At 31.4% G+C, this 22,027-nt stretch overlaps 1 protein-coding gene across 1 annotated transcript; it reads left to right on the forward strand.

The window, feature by feature from the left end:
- Positions 1–1,960: 1,960 nt before the first annotated feature.
- LOC132737305 (BTB/POZ domain-containing protein 9-like) lies at positions 1,961–19,918 on the forward strand (the record flags this gene model as incomplete). The annotated part of the gene is given in 13 exon segments (XM_060724569.1): positions 1,961–2,007; positions 2,009–2,053; positions 2,056–2,108; positions 3,996–4,131; positions 4,473–4,703; positions 5,021–5,285; positions 7,975–8,194; positions 8,704–8,823; positions 9,624–9,733; positions 10,439–10,628; positions 13,767–13,874; positions 14,613–14,691; positions 15,108–19,918. Coding segments are annotated over 13 exon segments (1,928 nt in total), but the record flags the coding sequence as incomplete, so codon positions are not given.
- Between the last annotated feature and the right edge of the window lie 2,109 nt (positions 19,919–22,027).

A 22,027-nucleotide genomic window follows, 5' to 3' on the forward strand; every position in this document is an offset into this window, starting at 1 on the left:
AAAAACAAAATAGAAACAATTTCTCTAAATTGGGCAACTGAAATCAAAATGATATTAGATAGTCACGGTTTCAGTTATTGCTAGTTTGATATAGATATTCCGTTTGAAGAGATTAAGTTAAGAGTTATTGATACTTACAAACAAAATTGGTATTGTGAAATAAATAATTCGGGTCGCTTACATTTTTATTCAATATATAAACACACCGATTTTTTTTAGAGAAATATTTTTCAAGATGTTTGTGAACAAAAATTTAGAATAGCTTTAACTAAATACAGAATTTCAGCACATAATTTACGTATTGAAATTTTGGAAGATATGACGACACACCCGGCAAAGTCCGACTATGTACCTTTTGTAAATCTAATGCAAATTGAGGACGAAATATCATTTCTTGTTGATCTGACCCTTACTATAGAGATATAATGAATTACAATAGTTTGCCAAGGTTATTATTGCCATTGGCCAACAATCACTAAAGTTGGAAAGTATCTTATCATCTAATTCTAAAAAATGACTCAAAATTTATCAAGATTTTTTATACTTTGGCATTTAAAAGAAGAGGTAATTAACATTTTTCTCTTAATTTGTGTAGTAAAATTTATGTGATTTCATCAACAAAAAATATCAAATCAAGATTATATATTTTGTCTTATAACAAATATCCCTCCGCTAACACATATTTCATAACATGATGTTTTGCATATTGTTACTAATAACTATGTTACCTGTCTATTATTATGCTAGAAACGTTGTATAATGTTTAAAGCAAATAAACTGTATTGTATTGTATTGTATTGTATTGTATTGTATTGTATTGTATTGTATTGTATTGTATTGTAAACATTTGAATAGCGAATTAAACATACAATACAGACTTTGTGTAAATTGTATTCAATATAAACAACAAAAATGTATGAAAAATTAAAGAGATTTACATATTTCCCCCACAAAATGTCTAAGTGACACAGAGCCATTAGAGGACTGTCCGTTTTTGTTTGTTTTTTTTTTGTCATTTAAGAAATCTTAATTAAAAACGATTTTTTGAACTTTTAAAATCGTATCTTGTGTCGACAACGATACAACAAAATTCGTCCAAATATTTAGTAAGGATTGTTTGCAATGGTTATGTTAGTACTTGCACACCCGTTTGAAATGGTTCCAGAAAAAATCCAGTAGAAATTCATTGATTTTTCAGGTATTTGCAGTGGTATTTTAAGTTAAATGATGGTTTTATTTTAAAATATGTTGATTTTCTGTCTGTGACATGATTCATTTTCCAAAGCACCAACGATAAATTACCGAAATTTATATCGTGATTTCGGAAAGGTTTTCGGATGGTATCAAAGATAATAAATAAAGATAAATGATATTCTAATTTCTATTTTCATGTCAATTAGACATCCAATTTTCTGTTATGTAGCTAATATTTATCATGCACATTAGGTAATCTACACGATATATATATTTTATACTTATTTTGATTTAGCAGTAAGTGCTGTTGAATATAAATTATTTACAGTTCAAGTTAAAAAGCTGGCAAGGTGTTGACAATATATTATATAAGCTTATAATAAATTTAATGCAAAGTCTCATTGCAAGCTCTTATAAACATTTAACCGAATTAGGTGCTATGATGTTGAAAGCTTTTATGATTTAATAACAAGCATATAATTTTCAATATATATAGAAACCAGCCCTTTTCTGGACTTTGTAATTACTGCAAGGTACATTAAACAGAATCTCTTGCCATTGGAACTGACCATAACAGACAGGATAACATCATATTTATAAAGGTTATCACAAATAAAGTTAAGACTATACAAATATATGTCAGCAAATGATTTTGCAAGTTATAACTATATAACAGGTTTTTATGTTTTAGTTTCGAATGGCATAGAAATAAAGAAGAATGTGTGATTACAACCACATGAGATCAACCGGGTTTAAAACCCGTCAGGAATCATCGACCATGTGTCATCATTATCTAACAATCTAGGAGAGTTAATTGAGAAACTCCGAATATAGTGATATTACCTTGGTCGTTGAGGAGCGCGGAGATTTCAGGCTCATAAAGTTATTCTAGCTGCTAGATCAGAATATTTCAGGTACCTTTTTTGACATGCGTTAATGTTACCTATTACCTTAATAGTTTAAAATAGGATGAAATATATAAGTAATATATATTAACATGGTATTTTATTGTTTAAAGCAAAATCTAGTACCGCTTGTGTTTTAATGCATTTTCTTAAAAACATACGGTACATGTATTCATGTATATATTACATCACATCAATGTTTTGTGTAATTTATTTAAACAAAGGAAATCTGCTGGGGAATGATTATAAAGCAAATACTGTTATACAGTTAAAGTGTTAAAATTTGACAGTAATTAACAGGAAGGATGTTTCGTTAATGATATTGAATTTAATGATGATCATACATGTTTTCTTTTATACTTGTTTATCATAATAAAAAAAAAACAGACAACACTGAATAAGCAGTATAGCCTGTCATGTTTAACTCCATACCTTCTTGCAGAAACTGAATCTACCCAAACAATCGGTGCTGACCAAGATCATGGGGCACAACTGTGCTGTCTGATATATGATACCCTTCAGTTTAGATTAAAGTGACATTATGCTCATATTTTCATACTCATAGTCAAGTTGAGCTGAATTGACTTTATATTTCAAAAGATTAACTGACAAAATGGTGATTGACCAACAGTTGATATTGGAAAATGTTTTGAATAAAATCATAAATCAGCCTAAAATCTAAAAAGACTGCCCCACTCTTTTTATAAACTAAGGGTTAGGTGTAAATTCTAATTGATATTTACAGAAATTTCGTTGGGATCTCTGCGTTACTTATTGTTTATGCAAACTTAATAATTAAGTATAAAGGAATTATGGCGAAATGAAACTTATTTTGATATTCACCTGTTCACGCGTTATATACCCTTGGATGGGCATAATGTCACTTTAAATTTTTTAGCGACAATGGCTTATAGGCTACTAGTTTTTGTATTTTCTGAACGCAGTTCAGGAAATACAATGCTGACATTCAATCTCTGGCACAGAATTTCACGACAAACCTAACAACAAGTAGTTCTCAGAACAGCTTATAACTAGCGATGTAAAAGAAAGAAATTAATATTTTTATTTTGCTACAAGTATCCAACAAATAACAAGGCATTCAAAGTTTAAAAGTAGTGTTAGCTTATAGAATTGTCAATAAATGCACAATCACAAATTACGCGGATGAATATGATTTTAATCAATGAAAATGCTATTTTTAGCGATGTCGATTACCGAATACGACACAAATAAATCTGACTGCCGAGTAGTGGAATATATAGATTCTACATGTGGGACTGTTTGGGGCGAGAAGATTTTTCGCTTAAATTATTTTACTTCAATTTTAACAAAGGTTTATCCTGAACAATATACCTCGAAATTAATAAAGGAAAACAAACCCGAAAATGCAAATGGAAGTTCTAAATTTAGAATCACCTGATTTTATTCAGGCATTGTTTTTAAAACATCTCCGTGGTGCAGGGGTAAGCGCCGTTTAGTGTTGTGAGAGGTCTGGAGTTCAAATCCCAGTCTAGGCAACTTTTTTATAAATTCTTTTTTAGTGTCTTTGTTGAGGAAGTAGCCATGATATGCAAGGATAAAGTGAGGCTGTCAGAAAAAATGAACATAAATGATTTTTTTAATGCAACTCTAGTCTTGCAAGATGAATTATAGTACATAAAAATAAACTTATACAGGAAAATACATACAGATATACAGTACGATTTAGATTGCAAAGATCAGAAAATACCAGAGAGCTTGCAGCCCTTTGATTTCAAGTATTAGTCAGCTTCCCTCTCTATGTACATGTATGTATAATAAATTTGCCATTTATAAAAGTCAATCGTAGCATGTTTTAAAACAATGCATTATGGCAACACTAATTAATATCAATTTTGCATTGATGTTTTATTTTAGGGCAATGTTATTTGGTGGACTGAGGGAGTCACAGCCGGGAACCAGTGAAGTTAAATTACAGGACACATCAGCTAAAGCTTTTGAAGCTGTTCTTAAATATATGTATACAGGAAAAATGAATTTAATGGAAGTTAAGGTAAATTAAATATAAATATAACAACATGATATTATAACAAAAATATTCTTATAGTGATGTGAACAGGAAGAATCCCAAATGAGAAATGTATATATACCTGTAGATATTATACATTTATATATACATTTCTCATATATTTTTACCTTTATTTATCATCAAAAAACATATCAAATAAGTAATTTATATTTTATATGAAGCTACAAGTCTAATATTTAATTACATTTTCTCCTCTCAGTATTATAAACTTTTTTTTACTTTGGAAAAATGGAAAAATCTAGCCAAATGAGAAAATATTTAACTTTATTAATGACAGTTATAATGATAATTGTTATTTATTACAGGAGGAACATCTACTAGATATACTTGGTATGGCTCATAGGTATGGTTTCACAGAGCTAGAATCTGCAATATCCGACTACCTGAAGGCTATATTAAACATCAGAAATGTTTGTTTGATATATGATCTAGCCAACATTTATAATCTACACAGTTTATGTGAAACCTGTAAGGACTTCATGGATAGAAACGCATCACCGATTCTCCAGAGTGAAGCTTTCCTTACACTGTCCAAGGTGAGTTATCTGATGTATAAACACATCAATTAGTGATCCTTATTTATCTAATTGAGTCATGACTTAAATGCAGGAGATTTCCCAGTCTTTAACATATAAACAAATGATATATTAATGGAATTTATTTTCTCCTCTTAATGTTCATTTAAAATATTTTATTGGTTATATTCTGTTTGTGTTTGATATGAGGTTATATTCTGTTTGTGTTTGATATGAACTACAGAGGTGAAATGATATTTTCTGTTAACAGTATTGATTTATATTTGTATATTATATTTAGCACTGTTTACAGATGTATATTTGTATATTATATTTAGCATTCTGTGAAGGAGTTGATCTCGAGGGATTCGTTCTGTGCCCCAGAGATTGAGATATTTACCTCTATACAGAGATGGGCTTTAGAGAATGAAGGTGAAGATCCAACATCTATATTAGAGTCTGTGAGACTTGCTCTAATGTCCATGCATGAGTTACTGAATGCTGTTAGAGATACGTCATTTGTGTCACCAGATGCCATTCTTGATGCCATCAAGATTCAGACAGAGTGTAGAAATATGGAGCTGAAATATAGAGGCTTTAAATGTAAGAAATTGACTCATTATTGTTCAAGCTATGCTATGATAATTTTGTTGAAGAAATAGATATATTATAATATATTAAGCGTGTTTTGTAGAAAATAGCATGGTTTGAGTTCAAATGTGCAGGAATGTTATCTCAAAGGAGTGATTAATTACAAAGCATTTGAATGATAAATCATATGATACTGCAACGCAAGAAAAATGAATATCGAATTCCATTCTAACATGCTTATAAAAAAAGAGAATTGATAAATATATGTTTAAGTACATTGAGCATAGATGTAATTTTTGGCCGGGTTGCACAGGTGCAAAACCCGGGTTATAGTATTGTGAATGTCGGGCGGTGGGCGGCGGGCGGGCGGGCGGGGAAAAAAATTTTCGTAACAGTTTTCTCAACAACTACGTATCACAGCCTCTTGATATTTGGCATACAGCATTGACACATGGTCCCATACCGTGGGATTTGATTTCAGGTATGTCGCTCACCACTTCCTGTTTGGCCGGGTTGCACAGGTGCAAACCCGGGTTATAGTATGGTGAATGTCGGGCGGCGGTGGGCGGCGGGTGGGCGGGGAAAAATTTTTCGTAACAGTTTTCTCAACAACTACATATCACAGCCTCTTGATATTTGGTATACAGCATTAACACATGGTCCAATACCGTGGGATTCGATTTCAGGTCTGTCGCTCATCCACTTCCTGTTTATCCACTTAGTTAAATTAGGTTAGATTTTTTTGACATTAATGGTCAATGGTAGGAAGTTTTCGTAACAGTTTTCTCAGCAACTACTTATCACAGCTCTTGATATTTGGCATACAGCATTGACAACATGGTCCCATACCGTGGGATTTGATTTCAGGTATGTCGCTCATCCACTTCCTGTTTATCCACTTAGTTAAATTAGTTAGATTTTTTGACATTAATGGTCAATGGTAGGAAATTTTCGTAATAGTTTTCTCAGCAACTACTTATCACAGCCTCTTGATATTTGGCATACAGCATTGACACATGATCCCAATATATACCGTGGGATTGGATTTCAGGTCTGTCGCTCATCCACTTCTGTTTATCCACTTAGTTAAATAAGTTAGATTTTTCTACATCAATGGTAGGAAACTTCGTAACAGTTTTCTCAGCAACTACTTATCACAGCCTCTTGATATTTGGCATACAGCATTGATACATGGTCCCATACTGTGGGATTCGATTTTAGGTCTGTTTATCCACTTCCTGTTTATCCACTTAGTTAAATTAGTTAGATTTTTTGACATTAATGGTCAATGGTAGGAAATTTTCGTAACAGTTTTCTTAGCAACTACTTATCACAGCCTCTTGATGTTTCGCATACAGCATTGACACATGGTCCCATACCATGGGATTCGATTTCAGGTCTGTCGCTCATCCACTTCCTGTTTATCCACTTAGTTAAATTAGTTAGATTTTTTGACATTAATGGTCAATGGTAGGAAATTTTCGTAACAGTTTTCTCAGCAACTACTTATCACAGCCTCTTGATATTTGGCATACAGCATTGACACATGGTCCCATACCATGGGATTCGATTTCAGGTCTGTCGCTCATCCACTTCCTGTTTATCCACTTAGTTAAATTAGTTAGATTTTTCAACATTAATGGTCAATGGTAGGAAATTTTCGTAACAGTTTTCTCAGCAACTACTTATCACAGCCTCTTGATATTTGGCATACAGCATTGACACATGGTCCTATACTGTGGGATTTAATTTCAGGTCTGTTGCTCATCCACTTTCTGTTTATCCACTTAGTTAAATTAGTTAGATTTTTCGACATTAATGGTCAATGGTAACAGTTTTCTCAGCAACTACTTATCACAGCCTCTTGATATTTGGCATGCAGCATTGACACATGGTCCCATACTGTGGGATTCGATTTCAAGTCTGCAGCTCATCCACTTCCTGTTCACATTAATGGTCAATGGTAGGAAATTTTCGTAACATTTTTCTCAGAAACTACTAATCACAGCCTCTTGATATTTGGCATACAGCATTGACACATGGTCCCATACTGTGGGATTCGATTTTAGGTGTGTAGCTAATCCACTACCTGTTTACCTACTGAATTAAATTTTCGACATTAATGGGTCAATGGAAATTTTTTTCGTAACATCACAGCCTCATGATATTTGGTGTACAAATGCAACCCGGCCTTTTCTGTCTTTGACCCATTTTCTTGATGTCATTTGGTTAATTGAGGTCATATCTGACAATATGATGTGCAAGCATTCCATTTCCTAGTTTATGCTGTGCTTATATCGTGTTATAATACACTTGACAGTCCTATCTGTTTGAATAGGGAATAATGTGAAGGGTGTTAGAACATATAATATGGCATTAATTTAACATTTTCAAATGACATATATATTTCATTTAGATCAAAAAATGTAATAAAACAGATTACATACAATATTATTTGATTCTATTTTGGGTACAAGTAAGTCACTATAACAATTTTAGTTTTACGAAGAGAGTTTTCCTACTCAATCCGTAAATTTTATTTTATGTACTTTATTATGAAAATGTGTGAATTATAAATAAAATATTGTTTAAACTAATTTTAGTCAGTTGAAACCTTATCTGTATAGTCATGTATTAGACATTTTGAGGAATAGTTAATACTCACACAGAGAATGTATGTGATATTTTATATGATTGTTAGTACCGGAGGAGAATGTAGCAACAACGAGGCATGGAGCTCAGGTGATACGAGGAGAGATGAAAGCCGCACTACTGGATGGTGACACATCAACATATGACCTTGACCGTGGCTTTACACGACATTTGATTGATGACAACAACGGTCAGGGTATAGTGATCAAACTAGCACAGCCTTATATACTCAATACTATCAAACTGTTATTGTGGGACCGAGATCACAGGTGACTAATATATTCATTAACAAAAGAAAGAATAATATCACACTGGTCTTACATAATTAAGAACAACATTTAAGTTTGAAAAAAAAATTTTATTTCTGATTTAAAAAAAAAAAGATTTAATGTTAACTAATGATCTGAAAGATGAATTATAGTTTTAGTTATTTAGTTAATACAGTAAAAAAGAAAATTGGATGCACAACATTAAAGGTCATTATTTTGACCTCATTATGGCAACATGCATACCACAGGCACTAGACACAATTAATTTACCCATATACGCTCATAATACTATATATAAAGAATATTCTTTATTATATAGTATTATGAGCGTATATGGGTAAGTTAATTGTGTCTAGTGCCTGTGATGCATACCAAGCTTATAAGAAACATCATTGGCCTAAGTCTAATCTCATCTTAGTGTGTCACCTTGTTGAATTGCTATAAAGTGAATGCAGTTGAATTGTTCTATAAGCATAATTATATGAGAATGTGAATATATTTTTATTCAGGTCATATTCGTATTATATAGAAGTATCAATGGATGACAAAGATTATGAGAAAGTTATAGATTATACAAGATACTGGTGTAGATCTGAACAAACATTACACTTTCCAGCTAAAGTTGTCAGGTATGCTTTACTGTTTTATCTTTGAAGCTGCATGCCTCCAGATGAGCCAAATTATTCCAAGAAATTGGAAAAATGTAATGTACATTTCAAGAAAAGTTAACAGATTAAAAATTCATGTTATAATTGACATGTTATTTGCAATTAAGGACTGATTTGCGCATTATTTATCACCATTTTTTACTGCGTTAGACTAACATAGTAAGGACTATTTTCACTTACTTTGACCTCTTTTTGTTAATTTATGTTGATTGCAATTGCTGTTTGCATGTTTGCAATGTGTTGATTCTTTCCTTTGTTCACTAAACAATATTTTACTTTTACATGTTTTTAAAACTTTCATAAAAATTAGCATAAATCTATTGGCATCAGTAGAACACTAATTAAAATTGTAAATGCAATTCTTGTACAACATTTCATCTCATCAACTTCTTAAGATATTTACCTGAACCTTCACATGTGTCTTTGAAATCATAATAGGAGGTCACTTTACCAGGAAATTCCTGATTAAAGTCTTGTGTGCAACATCAATCCTTAAAACGACGGAAAGAAGTCCAGTGTTCAATCTAGACTGCGCTATTGCACCTATGGCTCCCTTAAGTACAAATGGGCACAATATATAAACTATAATGGGACCATTGGGCACAATCATCAATTAAAGAATTGGATCTTTTTTAAGTGATACTCTCTTTTTTTTTTAATCTCCATGTCACACAGATTCAAGTTAGACTAACTTAGTGCTCAAAACATAACTTACGCTTTATATTAAAATAATGTTTTATTTTATCATATTTAATTTTCAGGTATATAAGAGTTGTTGGTACACATAATACACAAAACAGGGTGTTCCATTTGGTATCTTTTGAATGTTTACATACAACAAAACCTTTCCGTCTCGAGAGAGGCCTAATAGGTGAGTTAATGTAATAACAGTGTGTGTTGCATACAGTGTTTATTCTTTAGATTCCTAAATCATTGTCACACTGTTTATTGATCATTCAAATGATTTTAGATGATTATGTACAAAACAAGGCAGCCAGAATGGTAAAAGTCTGTTAAAGTTTCTTGTTAGAACAATCAGGCATGACTTTTCCTGATGTTAAAGGCTTGTCTTGTGTGTTCTGGTTGGGTTTTCAACACACCATATGGTGACTTTATGCTTTATTGGTGGAGGAAGATCTCAAGTGCCAATAGTGCATTATTTCAAAACGGGCACCTTTCTCGTAAGATAGCTTTCTCGTAAGAAAGAACCCAAAGTCCCTGGTGGGATTCAAACCCACAGCAGTGAAGTTGCAAGTGTTTTGAAGTCAACAACATTAACCACTAGGCCACAGACTACCAGTTAAAGACTTACTACTACAATTTCATGAAATAAATAAATAGCCCATTGTACTTGTATGCATGTTAATGGTAATCATTTGTCCAATTATTGCTTTATTTACATGCAAATCATAACCAATTGTCCAATTATTGCTGTAATGAACTCTACAGGTAATTTAGTTCACCAATAACTAACACTGGTCATCAAGTTTAAGATAATTACTGATGTTATTTATGTACATATTTGTGATTTGATTACAAGATTGTTAAAAGTATATAATTGTGTTATTTGTTGTAGTGCCTGATGAGAATGTAGCAACCATATCAAGGAATGCGTGTGTCATAGAGGGTGTTAGTCGCAGTAGAAATGCTCTCTTGAACGGTGATACACATCAGTATGACTGGGACTCTGGTTATACCTGTCACCAGCTGGGTAGTGGAAATATCATTATACAGTTACCACAACCTTTTATGCTAGATTCTATGAGGTAAAAATCAGATTTCCTGAATTTTTCATTAGATACTGTGAAATCATTTGTAATTGTGGGCATGAAATTTCGTGGTTTTATCAAAACTGGCAGTTTCGTGGGTTCTTAGTTTTGTGGATTTTCATTTTCTTGTAAAAAAAGCAATGGAAAGTAATATTTCACTTAATCACCACGCTGTTTTGCTTACCGCCTGTATATAACACGGCTCTTGTCAATAAATTTAATCCTTGCCTCTGGGAGCAACACAGTAACTGTCGATAATTGACTTCAATTTACACGTTTGTGTTACATGATAATTATGCAGCTCCATTGGTAACACTGCCCCTATAATTGGCCAATGTAAACATGGCATAAATTATACGACATCTGCCACTTTTTAACCAGCGAGTAAAAAAATTTACACCCTGTATAATGAATTGGTCCAAAACTACACACTACGTCACATCGACTGTGTAAATGTATACTGAAACAAAAAAGAAACTTTCTCCAAGTTTGGATGTAGATATGTTAGTACAGTTTTTCAATCCTTTTGAAACTCGATTTTTACATTGAATAAACATATCCGGCTTTTAAACGGGGATTAGCTGTCCGATTTTGCAAACAAAATGAGTTTTACAAGCTACTAAATGTATATAATATGTTTGTATGTATCTAGTAAGAAGACGGCGGCTTCTTTGATATTTTCGGAATAGCAAATACATATTGAAATTTATTTAAATGGCTAATATAAACACTAGTCTTGTAAAGTTTTATCGGCGCTAATTAATGCACTGGGTTCCCATATTTACCCAAATATGCCATGTACTCTAGCTAACACAATCAAGTAGCCTACAATGATCAAGTAGTCCCCATGCGACAAACTGAAGAAATACAATCAATTTTTTCAAATCCTTAAATATTGCAAAACTAAACTATTTGTGGATTTAATTTCTCACTGACCTGATTATTTGTATACATTCATACCATAACAATCGGCCGGAAAACCGCTGGCGCATGTTGCGATATATGGAACAGAGACATGGTAAGAAGTATTTGTTGAGATAAAATTTTGTCGGGTCTTAAATTCGTGGATGGATCTATCCATGAAAACCATGAAAATTTGTGCCCCACGAATAACAATGATTTCACAGTAATCTAAGATAATTATATGTCATTTGTGCCCGTCATTTGTTAATTATGTCTCCCCCACCTCGGGGGGAGACATATTGTTTTTGCCCTGTCAGTCCGTCCGTCCGTCAGTCCGTCCGTCCGTCAGTCCGTCCGTCCATTCTTCGTTTCCAGACGATAACTAGAGTTCCTTTTGACCTACAGCTCTCAAACTTCATAGGATGAATGGTCTTATTGAGCAGATGATCCCTATTGTTTTTGGGGTCAGTAGTTCAAAGGTCAAGGTCACAGTGACCGTTGGTCAATTTCTCGTTTCCGGATGATAACTAGAGTTCCTTTTGACCTACAGCCCTCAAACTTCATAGGATGATTGGTCTTATAGAGCTGATGATCCCTATTGTTTTTGGGGTCAGTAGTTCAAAGGTCAAGGTCACAGTGACCGTTGGTCAATTTCTCGTTTCCGGATGATAACTAGAGTTCCTTTTGACCTACAGCCCTCAAACTTCATAGGATGATTGGTCTTATAGAGCTGATGATCCCTATTGTTTTTGGGGTCAGTAGTTCAAAGGTCAAGGTCACAGTGACCGTTGGTCAATTTCTCGTTTCCGGATGATAACTAGAGTTCCTTTTGACCTACAGCCCTCAAACTTCATAGGATGATTGGTCTTATAGAGCAGATGATCCCTATTGTTTTTGGGGTCAGTAGGTCAAAGGTCAAGGTCACAGTGACCGTTGGTCAATTTCTCATTTCCGGATGATAACTAGAGTTCCTTTTGACCTACAACCCTCAAACTTCATAGGATGATTGGTCTTATTAATCAAATGATCCCTATTGTTTTAATGGTCAGTAGGTCAAAGGTCAAGGTCACAGCGACCGTTGCAGTGGGGGAGACATGCGCTTTTTTACAAAAGCATCCTCTAGTTATAGCATATTGTGCCTGTTTTAGAATGGGCAAACATGAGTTGGATAAAGATTCAGTTAATGGCTTCAGTATGTTAGAGGTTAATAAAAAAGTAAAAAAAGAATTCTTAGCTATTGTATATATACTTTATAGACCAAAACTAGGTACTGACTTATTCTTTCAACATTTTCCTAGTAATCAATCCAAGGTAAAAACTGTTGAATTATATTTATGAAAAATAAACTGGACATTTGTCACGTTTGTGTGTATACATATAAATACAACAGGAAAAAGACAGTTATAGGTTTGCTATGATCTTTTATATATACAGGATAATATGATTTATGATATTTTATATATACAGGATGTTATGATTTATGATGTTTTATATACAGGATGTTATGATTTATGATGTTTTATATACAGGATGTTATGATTTATGATGTTTTATATACAGGATGTTATGATTTATGATATTTTATATACAGGATGTTATGATTTATGATATTTTATATACAGGATGTTATGATTTATGATATTTTATATACAGGATGTTATGATTTATGATGTATTATATACAGGATGTTATGATTTATGATGTTTTATATACAGGATGTTATGATTTATGATATTTTATATACAGGATGTTTTTATTTATGATATTTTTTATGATTTATGATGTTTTATATACAGGATGTTATGATTTATGATGTATTATATACAGGATGTTATGATTTATGATGTTTTATATACAGGATGTTATGATTTATGATGTTTTATATATACAGGATGTTAAGATTTATGATGTTTTATATACAGGATGTTATAATTTATGATGTTTTATATACAGGATGTTATGATTTATGATATTTTATATACAGGATGTTATGATTTATGATATTTTATATACAGGATGTTATAATTTATGATGTTTTATATACAGGATGTTATGATTTATGATATTTTATATTCAAGATGTTATGATTTATGATATTTTATATACAGGATGTTATGATTTATGATGTTTTATATACAGGATGTTATGATTTATGATATTTTATACACAGGATGTTATGATTTATGATGTTTTATACACAGGATGTTATGATTTATGATATTTTATGTACAGGATGTTACTATGGGACTGTGATGATCGTTCATATTGTTATTATATAGAGGCGTCTGTAGACAACACAAACTGGACTATGATATGTGATAAAAGAAATACACCATCCAAGTAGGCATTATTTTGCATTCTATATTGTTGTTGTTGTTATTGAAAGTTCAGTCTGAAAATAGAAAATAATATGGAGGTATAGTATTGTATAATAAGAATGTCTCTATTAGACTGAAGACCAGACTTTATGATATACAACTGTATGTTCTTTTAAATCAAGTAAATTTATAAAGGTTGTCAATGAAAAAAGTTCATACATTGCTCTATTACATGTATGTGTGTAATTGTTTAGTTTTCATCATGATGATTTGTATAATTACAGAGAGAAATGATTGTTCATGGATTTATAAGATAATTGAATATGTCATTTAGTAAATAAGATATTTATATATGTCATTTAGTAAATAAGGTATATTTATTCATGGCTTGAAATGATCAAAGATATGCATACCACTTTAAGCTCACCTGAGCACAGAAAGTACTCCTAAATCACATGGTAAATTTTGATCAGACATTAGATTTTGTGATGGCATGTGGTCTGTTTCTTGTCATTATCCATAATTTCTTTTTTAAACACCATATCTTCCTAAATCATTTGAAGGATTGTGAACAAACTTCACAGGAACTATTCTTATGTAACTTCCTAAAAAAGATAATGTAACTGGGTCCAATCTGATGAATAAGTAGGTCACTGAAGCTGAAAATAGACTTGTGAAAATCAAATAATTAAATCTGTATTTTTGCCATTTAGTTTTCATACAAGATGAAGTGTATTCGTACTGTGTTATATATTTGCAGATCGTGGCAGGAAATTACATTTCCAAAACAACCAATAGCTTTTATAAAGATAGTTGGTACTCATAACACAGCCAACGAGGTAAGATATATATTCATTGTTAAATGGTTAAAACGTTTCGTAACATAGCAGCATGATATTTTGTTCAGGAACATTTTATTCTGTTCAAATTTTATTCTGTTTACCTACAATAGTCATGTGTATTAAATAACAGAGACATTAATATCACAACTTTTCAAAAATCCACTGTTAGATTATGGAAACTATTTTTACTGTTGATAAATTTTTCATATATTTCATAATATATAGCTTTATACCCTTAAAGTCTGCTTACATTTTACATATAGCTTAAGAAAGATATAATATATAATAATAAAAATAAATAATATATTGGTCACAATTCACTGACAGGTAAGTCTGTTACATCTGGTCAATAAGATGAGAGTTAAAGTTTATTTATTACATAAATGTTTGTCATACAGGTATATATTTTACAGGTATTTCATTGTGTACATTTCGAGACACCATCAAAGTCTGCTAAAATATCAGTAACAAGATCATCACCACCAGGTAGTCCATGTACGGTATCCGAGGTGAACCAGACAGAACCAAGTCTCTCACCTAGACCTTCAGTATGTAGAAATCCTGGTAGTCCTCAACTAGCTGGCTTCCTGCCACAACCTGGCAACCATTTAGTTGGTGCAAGTATGGCGGTGAATGTGAGTGGTGATTTAGGTCAGGATAGTTTAGATATACCTGAGTCAGAGAGACAAGAGTCTGACAGTAGTTCTAGCGGTGGTTCTGAAACTGAGAGAAGATAGTAGTTGTAGTGGTGGTTCTGAAACTGAGAGAAGATAGTAGTTGTAGTGGTGGTTTTGAAACTGAGAGATGATGTTTTGTTGAATAATGTATTCATATAACTTCTGCTTTCTGGTTTGCTAACATATAACAGTATTTTATAGTTGTTGTTGGTATATAACCAGGATGGTATAACTGTAATGGTATAATGTAATGAAAAAAATGTTCATTATTACATGGAAAATTCAATTTGTATGTAACAATATCCTCTATTTAAACGTATATAGAACTGACTTGGTGCTTTTTGAAGTACAAAGTCAGTAATGCAATACGACAATGTATTGTAGAATATCTAACTGTAGAAAACAATGTAACATGTAAATGTACAGACAAAACTTATCTGCTTAAATTTCTGCAGATTTTACATCTGTTGTTTTGCAAAAATAAACTTCCTGCAGAAATAAAGTTTTTTTCATAAATTGTGAATTCAAATCAAAATTCAAAAACTTAAAAAAAAATGTTTTCTAGACTACATACACAATATAACATGACAATGAATTTTGATATCAATTTGTCCCAGTTTTTGACCCAGTGACTTAGATTATTGTATTTAGTAGTACTAATATGAAATTTTGACTATGTCACTGTTTTATATGCTGAATTGATCTTTGATAACAGCTGACCTGTATTTTATCTTGTGAACTACTTTCTTGTTTTTGGAGCTAGAACCTTTAAATTTGTACTTGATACACAATTTGATATGCCAATAATGTTTATAACATGCGACCTAAACTATGACCCAGTGATCTCTTTATTGTTAGATTGACTTATGAAATTTGGACTATTTGCACAATATTAGAAGCAGACTTGAACTTTATATCAGTTGTACTTGATTTATACCTTATGCTTGCTGTTCATTTCTAGTAATCAATATTATTTGTCCCTTGTCATTTAGAGCCTTTACAGTGAGGCCATTAATGCCTTCTTGTTGGAAGTATATGCTAGCATATATATAGTTATATGTATATAAGAACATGTCGTAAGTTACGACTCGTAACAGTGGATTAAATATGTGTGTTGTATATATTATGTATATATTTGATTGTTGTAGTTATGATTATGCATCAGAAAACCTGTAACAATGGTCAGTAAATGTACATAGTTTCTGTGTTGGAAGTTTATACTTACATTTATCACAGGATGTCTCTTGTTTTGCATGTAATATAACCATTATATATTTCTTTATTTTACACATGTGTATATCATTTTGAGGTCATTTTTGTCTATACATTTCATAACAAAACAGGATATGAAAGCTCTTATAAAACATCAAAACATCAAACTAGTTCATTTTCAATAATTTCAAAATGTGTTTAGTAATATGATAAAAAAATCTCGGATTCTTTGTTGTATAATTTAAGTTTTATTAAACTGTCCAAAAGACTTGCTCTATTATAATTTCTTGATGTTGTTTAAAAAAATCTTATATTATATGGCAACTCATACTGATATATTTTTTTCCACTTCTGCTCTGATATGATAATGACATTTTACAGCAAGTTGTAACAAAAACACATTTTGTCAGATAATAGTTTCAGTGCTTAAAAATCTCTTTACATTGATGTTGTTCATTAATGTATAACATATATATAAATTTTTCTACAATTTATTGTTATATAAGAAACATGCATGTATGTAAAACTGTGTGCATTTTATTGCTAAATTTGTAACGCACATTATAATGTTTACAACCTATTATTATTTGTTCCACATGTAATTTTTTAATCACATGACTTCCTTCCTTTCTATGTAATGAAACTCCTTTATATTACACACATGTAATAATATTTTCCTGAATTTGTTTCAAAACAATTTACATAAATTGATGACATATGTTGGCGATATTGTGATGCCCCAAGAGTAAGTTGTTATTTTCAGTACATGATACTTCAGTTGCCTTTGTTTCATTGCTTACCCTGATTCTTGTTCATACCTAGGTTTAGAGCATAGAGACATGATCCTGCATTTGTTAAGGTCTCATCTGAAAGACCATAGTATTATAAGCTGAGGAGCAGTGGATCGAACCTGTGACCAGGATTACTAGTCTAGTATGTTACCACTTGACTGTAGATCCCCTCCACAAAAAACAAGGTGTGACAGGACAGTAACAGTAAAGAATGTCAGAGTGTAGTTTTAGGTTAAAATCTGGGAGTGTCTATTGCACAATTTTAGAGGATGTTATGTTTAATTGAATATCTTCTAGTGTTACAGAATAATATCTCTTAGAACCTATTATATATATATAATAGTGTTTACTAAGTTTCTATATGTAGTCTACAATAAATGCAGGTTCATAAGATTGTAAATTAGGAGAACTTTTGTAGGTGATATCATTTACATATTTTCTTCACATTCTTAGAAATATATTGCCTATTTTTGTACATAAGTAATTGTTTTTGTGTATATATAAAGGCAAAAACATCATTTTGTTATGACGAAATGTGCTTCATGTTTTTATCAGAAATTAAAACTTGCTTCTAAAATTTCATTATTTCTTTTACCTGAAGATTGTTTTTGTTTAAATTAATTTTTCCTGTATACATTACGTTTTATCATAATGTTGAAATATATTTTTTGTTGACAATTACAGAAAGTATTATATTATAAGTTAAGTTTAGTAAACTACCCTTAAATGTAAAGTACAGCTGTCCAGAAACGTATATTATAACAAACATACTTATTATACACTAAATCATTTCACCAAGTACCTGCCTGACCCTAAGTACTTACCAATGTGGTATTGGGAGGGGAAGGGTGTTGTCCTCCATTTAAGTTTGAAGTATTACTTCTAATATACAGAAACTAAATGAAAAAAAAAACAGATTTAGTTTTTTTTTCTTTTATAAAAGTGGACAAGAATGAAAATAATGTATAGTGTACACCTGTAATAATACTGATTTTTTTTTATCATTGTAGTTGAGAAATAAACTTTTAGTGAACTTGCTCCAAGTTTTCATCACAAGTCCGCAGAAATAGAAATATGTAAACTTTGTAAACAAACAGTAGCAGCTGTTATTGATAATCTAATATAATACAGACATATTGATCTTATGTATACATGAAATTGTTCAACAACAAGTTCAATAAATTTAGAAATGAAGCTATGTGAATATATCATATTCTGTGTATTAACCCTTTCGCTGCCAGAGGGTTATTGTTTTATTTTTCACCTATTTGCCAGAGGGTTTTCTAAGAAATTACTATATTTTTAATTAATATAATTATTATTATTTGTTATTAGTATTATAATTATTATATATGTTTCCAAATCTGTTAGTATAATAATAATTATTGTCGATGGTATAATTTTCTTTATATTTATTATTATTTTTATTATTATCATTATTAATTTATTATTATTACTATAATTATTAAAGAAACGGCTAAAGCCGTCCATATGGCAAATACGCCGAAAATAACGGGACGGCTTAAGCCGTCCCTATGGCAGTGAAAGGGATAAATATCATAAATAAGAACTGTTTATTATGATAAAAAAATAAATTTGTACTGAGGTGCTTATAGTGTAATGTTTATTCCAGTATTTAGAATATCTTAATTCCATGTTTGTATAATGCAAATAATGTCATGTCAAAATATATGCACAGCTGTGCAGTACAGCTTATCTGTCACATATGGTCTTAACTTTTCTTCATAACTTTAGATATAGAAGTTGCACTACTGCAGAATTTATAAAATTGTACAGTGATATTCTTCCAACTTTACAATAATGAACAAACATTTCACATAAAACATTAGCATATGATTATTTTTACATAGAAGCAGTGCCAGAATAAAAGAGACCTTGTTAAATATATTCAGTTGTATAACACAAGGATAAAAAATGATGCTTTATGAGTTTTAGAATAACTCATATATATATAATAAGAGTCTACTAAATTATAGGAAATAATAGCTAAAAGCTTTCGTACATATATGTTTAAATGTCTCATATATTGTTACTATGTTTTTATGTACAGTTTTTGTTCTTACCTTCTGTGATATATTAGTTGTATTTATAACGTGGTTATGCCATTCTGTAATGCTTTACTTATTCATTATATATAATTTAACATACAAATACATGAATAAAACAAGCTTTATTGGTATATCTAATATAAAGTTGATTGTGAACATGTATATAAACAAGTAGTTGATTTAATTGCTTGAATAGATGTCATTATTTTTAACAGTTCATATTATATCAATATGATGGTTATCATCAGTATTATGATAGGGCAAGATCACATGTATCCTGAAAAACAACAACAGTTTATTGATATTTTAATTAATGCTCTAACTGTTTGAGAACAATGTTTCTTTTCTGCTTTTCTGTACATCAGTCTGTACACATGTTTGATAGTTTGTGTTGATCAACTTTGTATTTAATGTTTTTTTTCTTTGTTCTGTTGAATTTATGAAAAAAAAATCAAAATAAAAGAGTTTTAGTACATACATGTATTTCTTACACTTTATTCATCTGCCTGATGGATGTTATTTACAGTCAAAACATACATTGAATTTTTATCAGCAATATCATACACTTTTCATATTAATCAGTTGAATTTGCAAATGTTGGCAAATATTGGCATATTGGTTTAAAAGAAAAAAAAAAGTTATTGTTGAGTTTAAATGATATCAGGTTACTTATATTGAACTGTTTGTTTATCTTAAAGTTGACTATTGATAAGATATGGCTCAGTATATGTAAGATGAAGTTTTATGATGGCTAGGTGTCAGTCAGTATCATACATATGTCGTCAGAGTCATACAAATGTCGGTGTCATACATATGTGGGTGTCATACATATACTGGTGTCATACATATGTTGTCAGTGTCATACATATGTCAGTGTCATATATATGTTGTCAGTGTCATACATATGTTGTCAGTGTCATACATATGTTGTCAGTGTCATATATATGTCAGTGTCATATATATGTTGTCAGTGTCATATATATGTCAGTGTCATATATATGTCAGTGTCATATATATGTTGTCAGTGTCATTCATATGTCAGTGTCATATATATGTTGTCAGTGTCATTCATATGTCAGTGTCATATATATGTTGTCAGTGTCATTCATATGTCAGTGTCATATATATGTTGTCAGTGTCATTCATATGTCAGTGTCATATATATGTTGTCAGTGTCATACATATGTCATCAGTGTCATACATATGTCGGTGTCATACATATGTCAGTGTCATTCATATGTCATCAGTGTCATACATATGTCAGTGTCATACATATGTCATCAGTGTCATACATATGCCGTTGGTGTCATACATCTGTTGATGTCATACATATGTCATCAGTGTCATACATATGTCAGTGTCATGCATATGTCGTCAGTGTCATACATATGTCATCAGTGTCATACATCTGTTGGTGTCATACATATGTCATTAGTGTCATACATATGTCAGTGTCATACATATGTCGTCAGTGTCATACATTATGTTGTCAGTGTCATACATATGTCATCAGTGTCATACATATGTCATCAGTGTCATACATATGTCAGTGTCATACATATGTCGTCAGTGTCATACATTATGTTGTCAGTGTCATACATATGTCATCAGTGTCATACATATGTCATCAGTGTCATACATATGTCATCAGTGTCATACATATGTCATCAGTGTCATACATATGCCGTTGGTGTCATACATCTGTTGGTGTCATACATATGTCATCAGTGTCATACATATGTCAGTGTCACACATATGTCGTCAGTATCATACATATGTCGGTGTCATACATATGTCAGTGTCATTCATATGTCATCAGTGTCATACATATGTCAGTGTCATACATATGTCATCAGTGTCATACATATGCCGTTGGTGTCATACATCTGTTGGTGTCATACATATGTCATCAGTGTCATACATATGTCAGTGTCACACATATGTCGTCAGTGTCATACATATGTCATCAGTGTCATACATTATGTTGTCAGTGTCATACATATGTCATCAGTGTCATACATTATGTTGTCAGTGTCATACATATGTTGTCAGTGTCATACATATGTCGTCAGTGTCATACATATGTTGTCCTTATTGCCAGTTTGTTAGAACAACTTCAACAAACTTTACCGGAACATCCCTTCTAAGGTCCTGTACAAAAGTTACATAATGGTTCCACTCACTAAATCTATTGCCTAAATTTGTTTCAATTGACTTTAAAAATGAAATCTTTTAATATCTTCAAAATGACAACACTGCCCAAAATATATAGATTTAGTGGCATGTAGCATCACAAAATAAAAAGCAGCTTCGCCCTGGGGTGTCATTTAATTTAAATGGAAATATATAGGAAAATACATTAAATGTTTTCTAATGAGACTACTACAATGACTCGAACTTCAACTGCAGTCATAACATAATCGCAACTTTCAATCACTACAGAGATAGTTGTAGCCTGTAGCATTGCCTTGTGAACATCTTTTATTGTTTATTAATCGTGAACTTGAAGTCAAAAATGGCTGTTCCCTAGAGGGAGGGAGCACTTGATTTGTGTGGCCTCACATAATCTTTTCTTCCGAAACTA

This window comes from Ruditapes philippinarum, unplaced genomic scaffold, assembly GCF_026571515.1.
Source record: "Ruditapes philippinarum isolate M1 unplaced genomic scaffold, ASM2657151v2 ctg1835_1_1_1_1, whole genome shotgun sequence".
Classification (NCBI taxonomy): domain Eukaryota; kingdom Metazoa; phylum Mollusca; class Bivalvia; order Venerida; family Veneridae; genus Ruditapes; species Ruditapes philippinarum.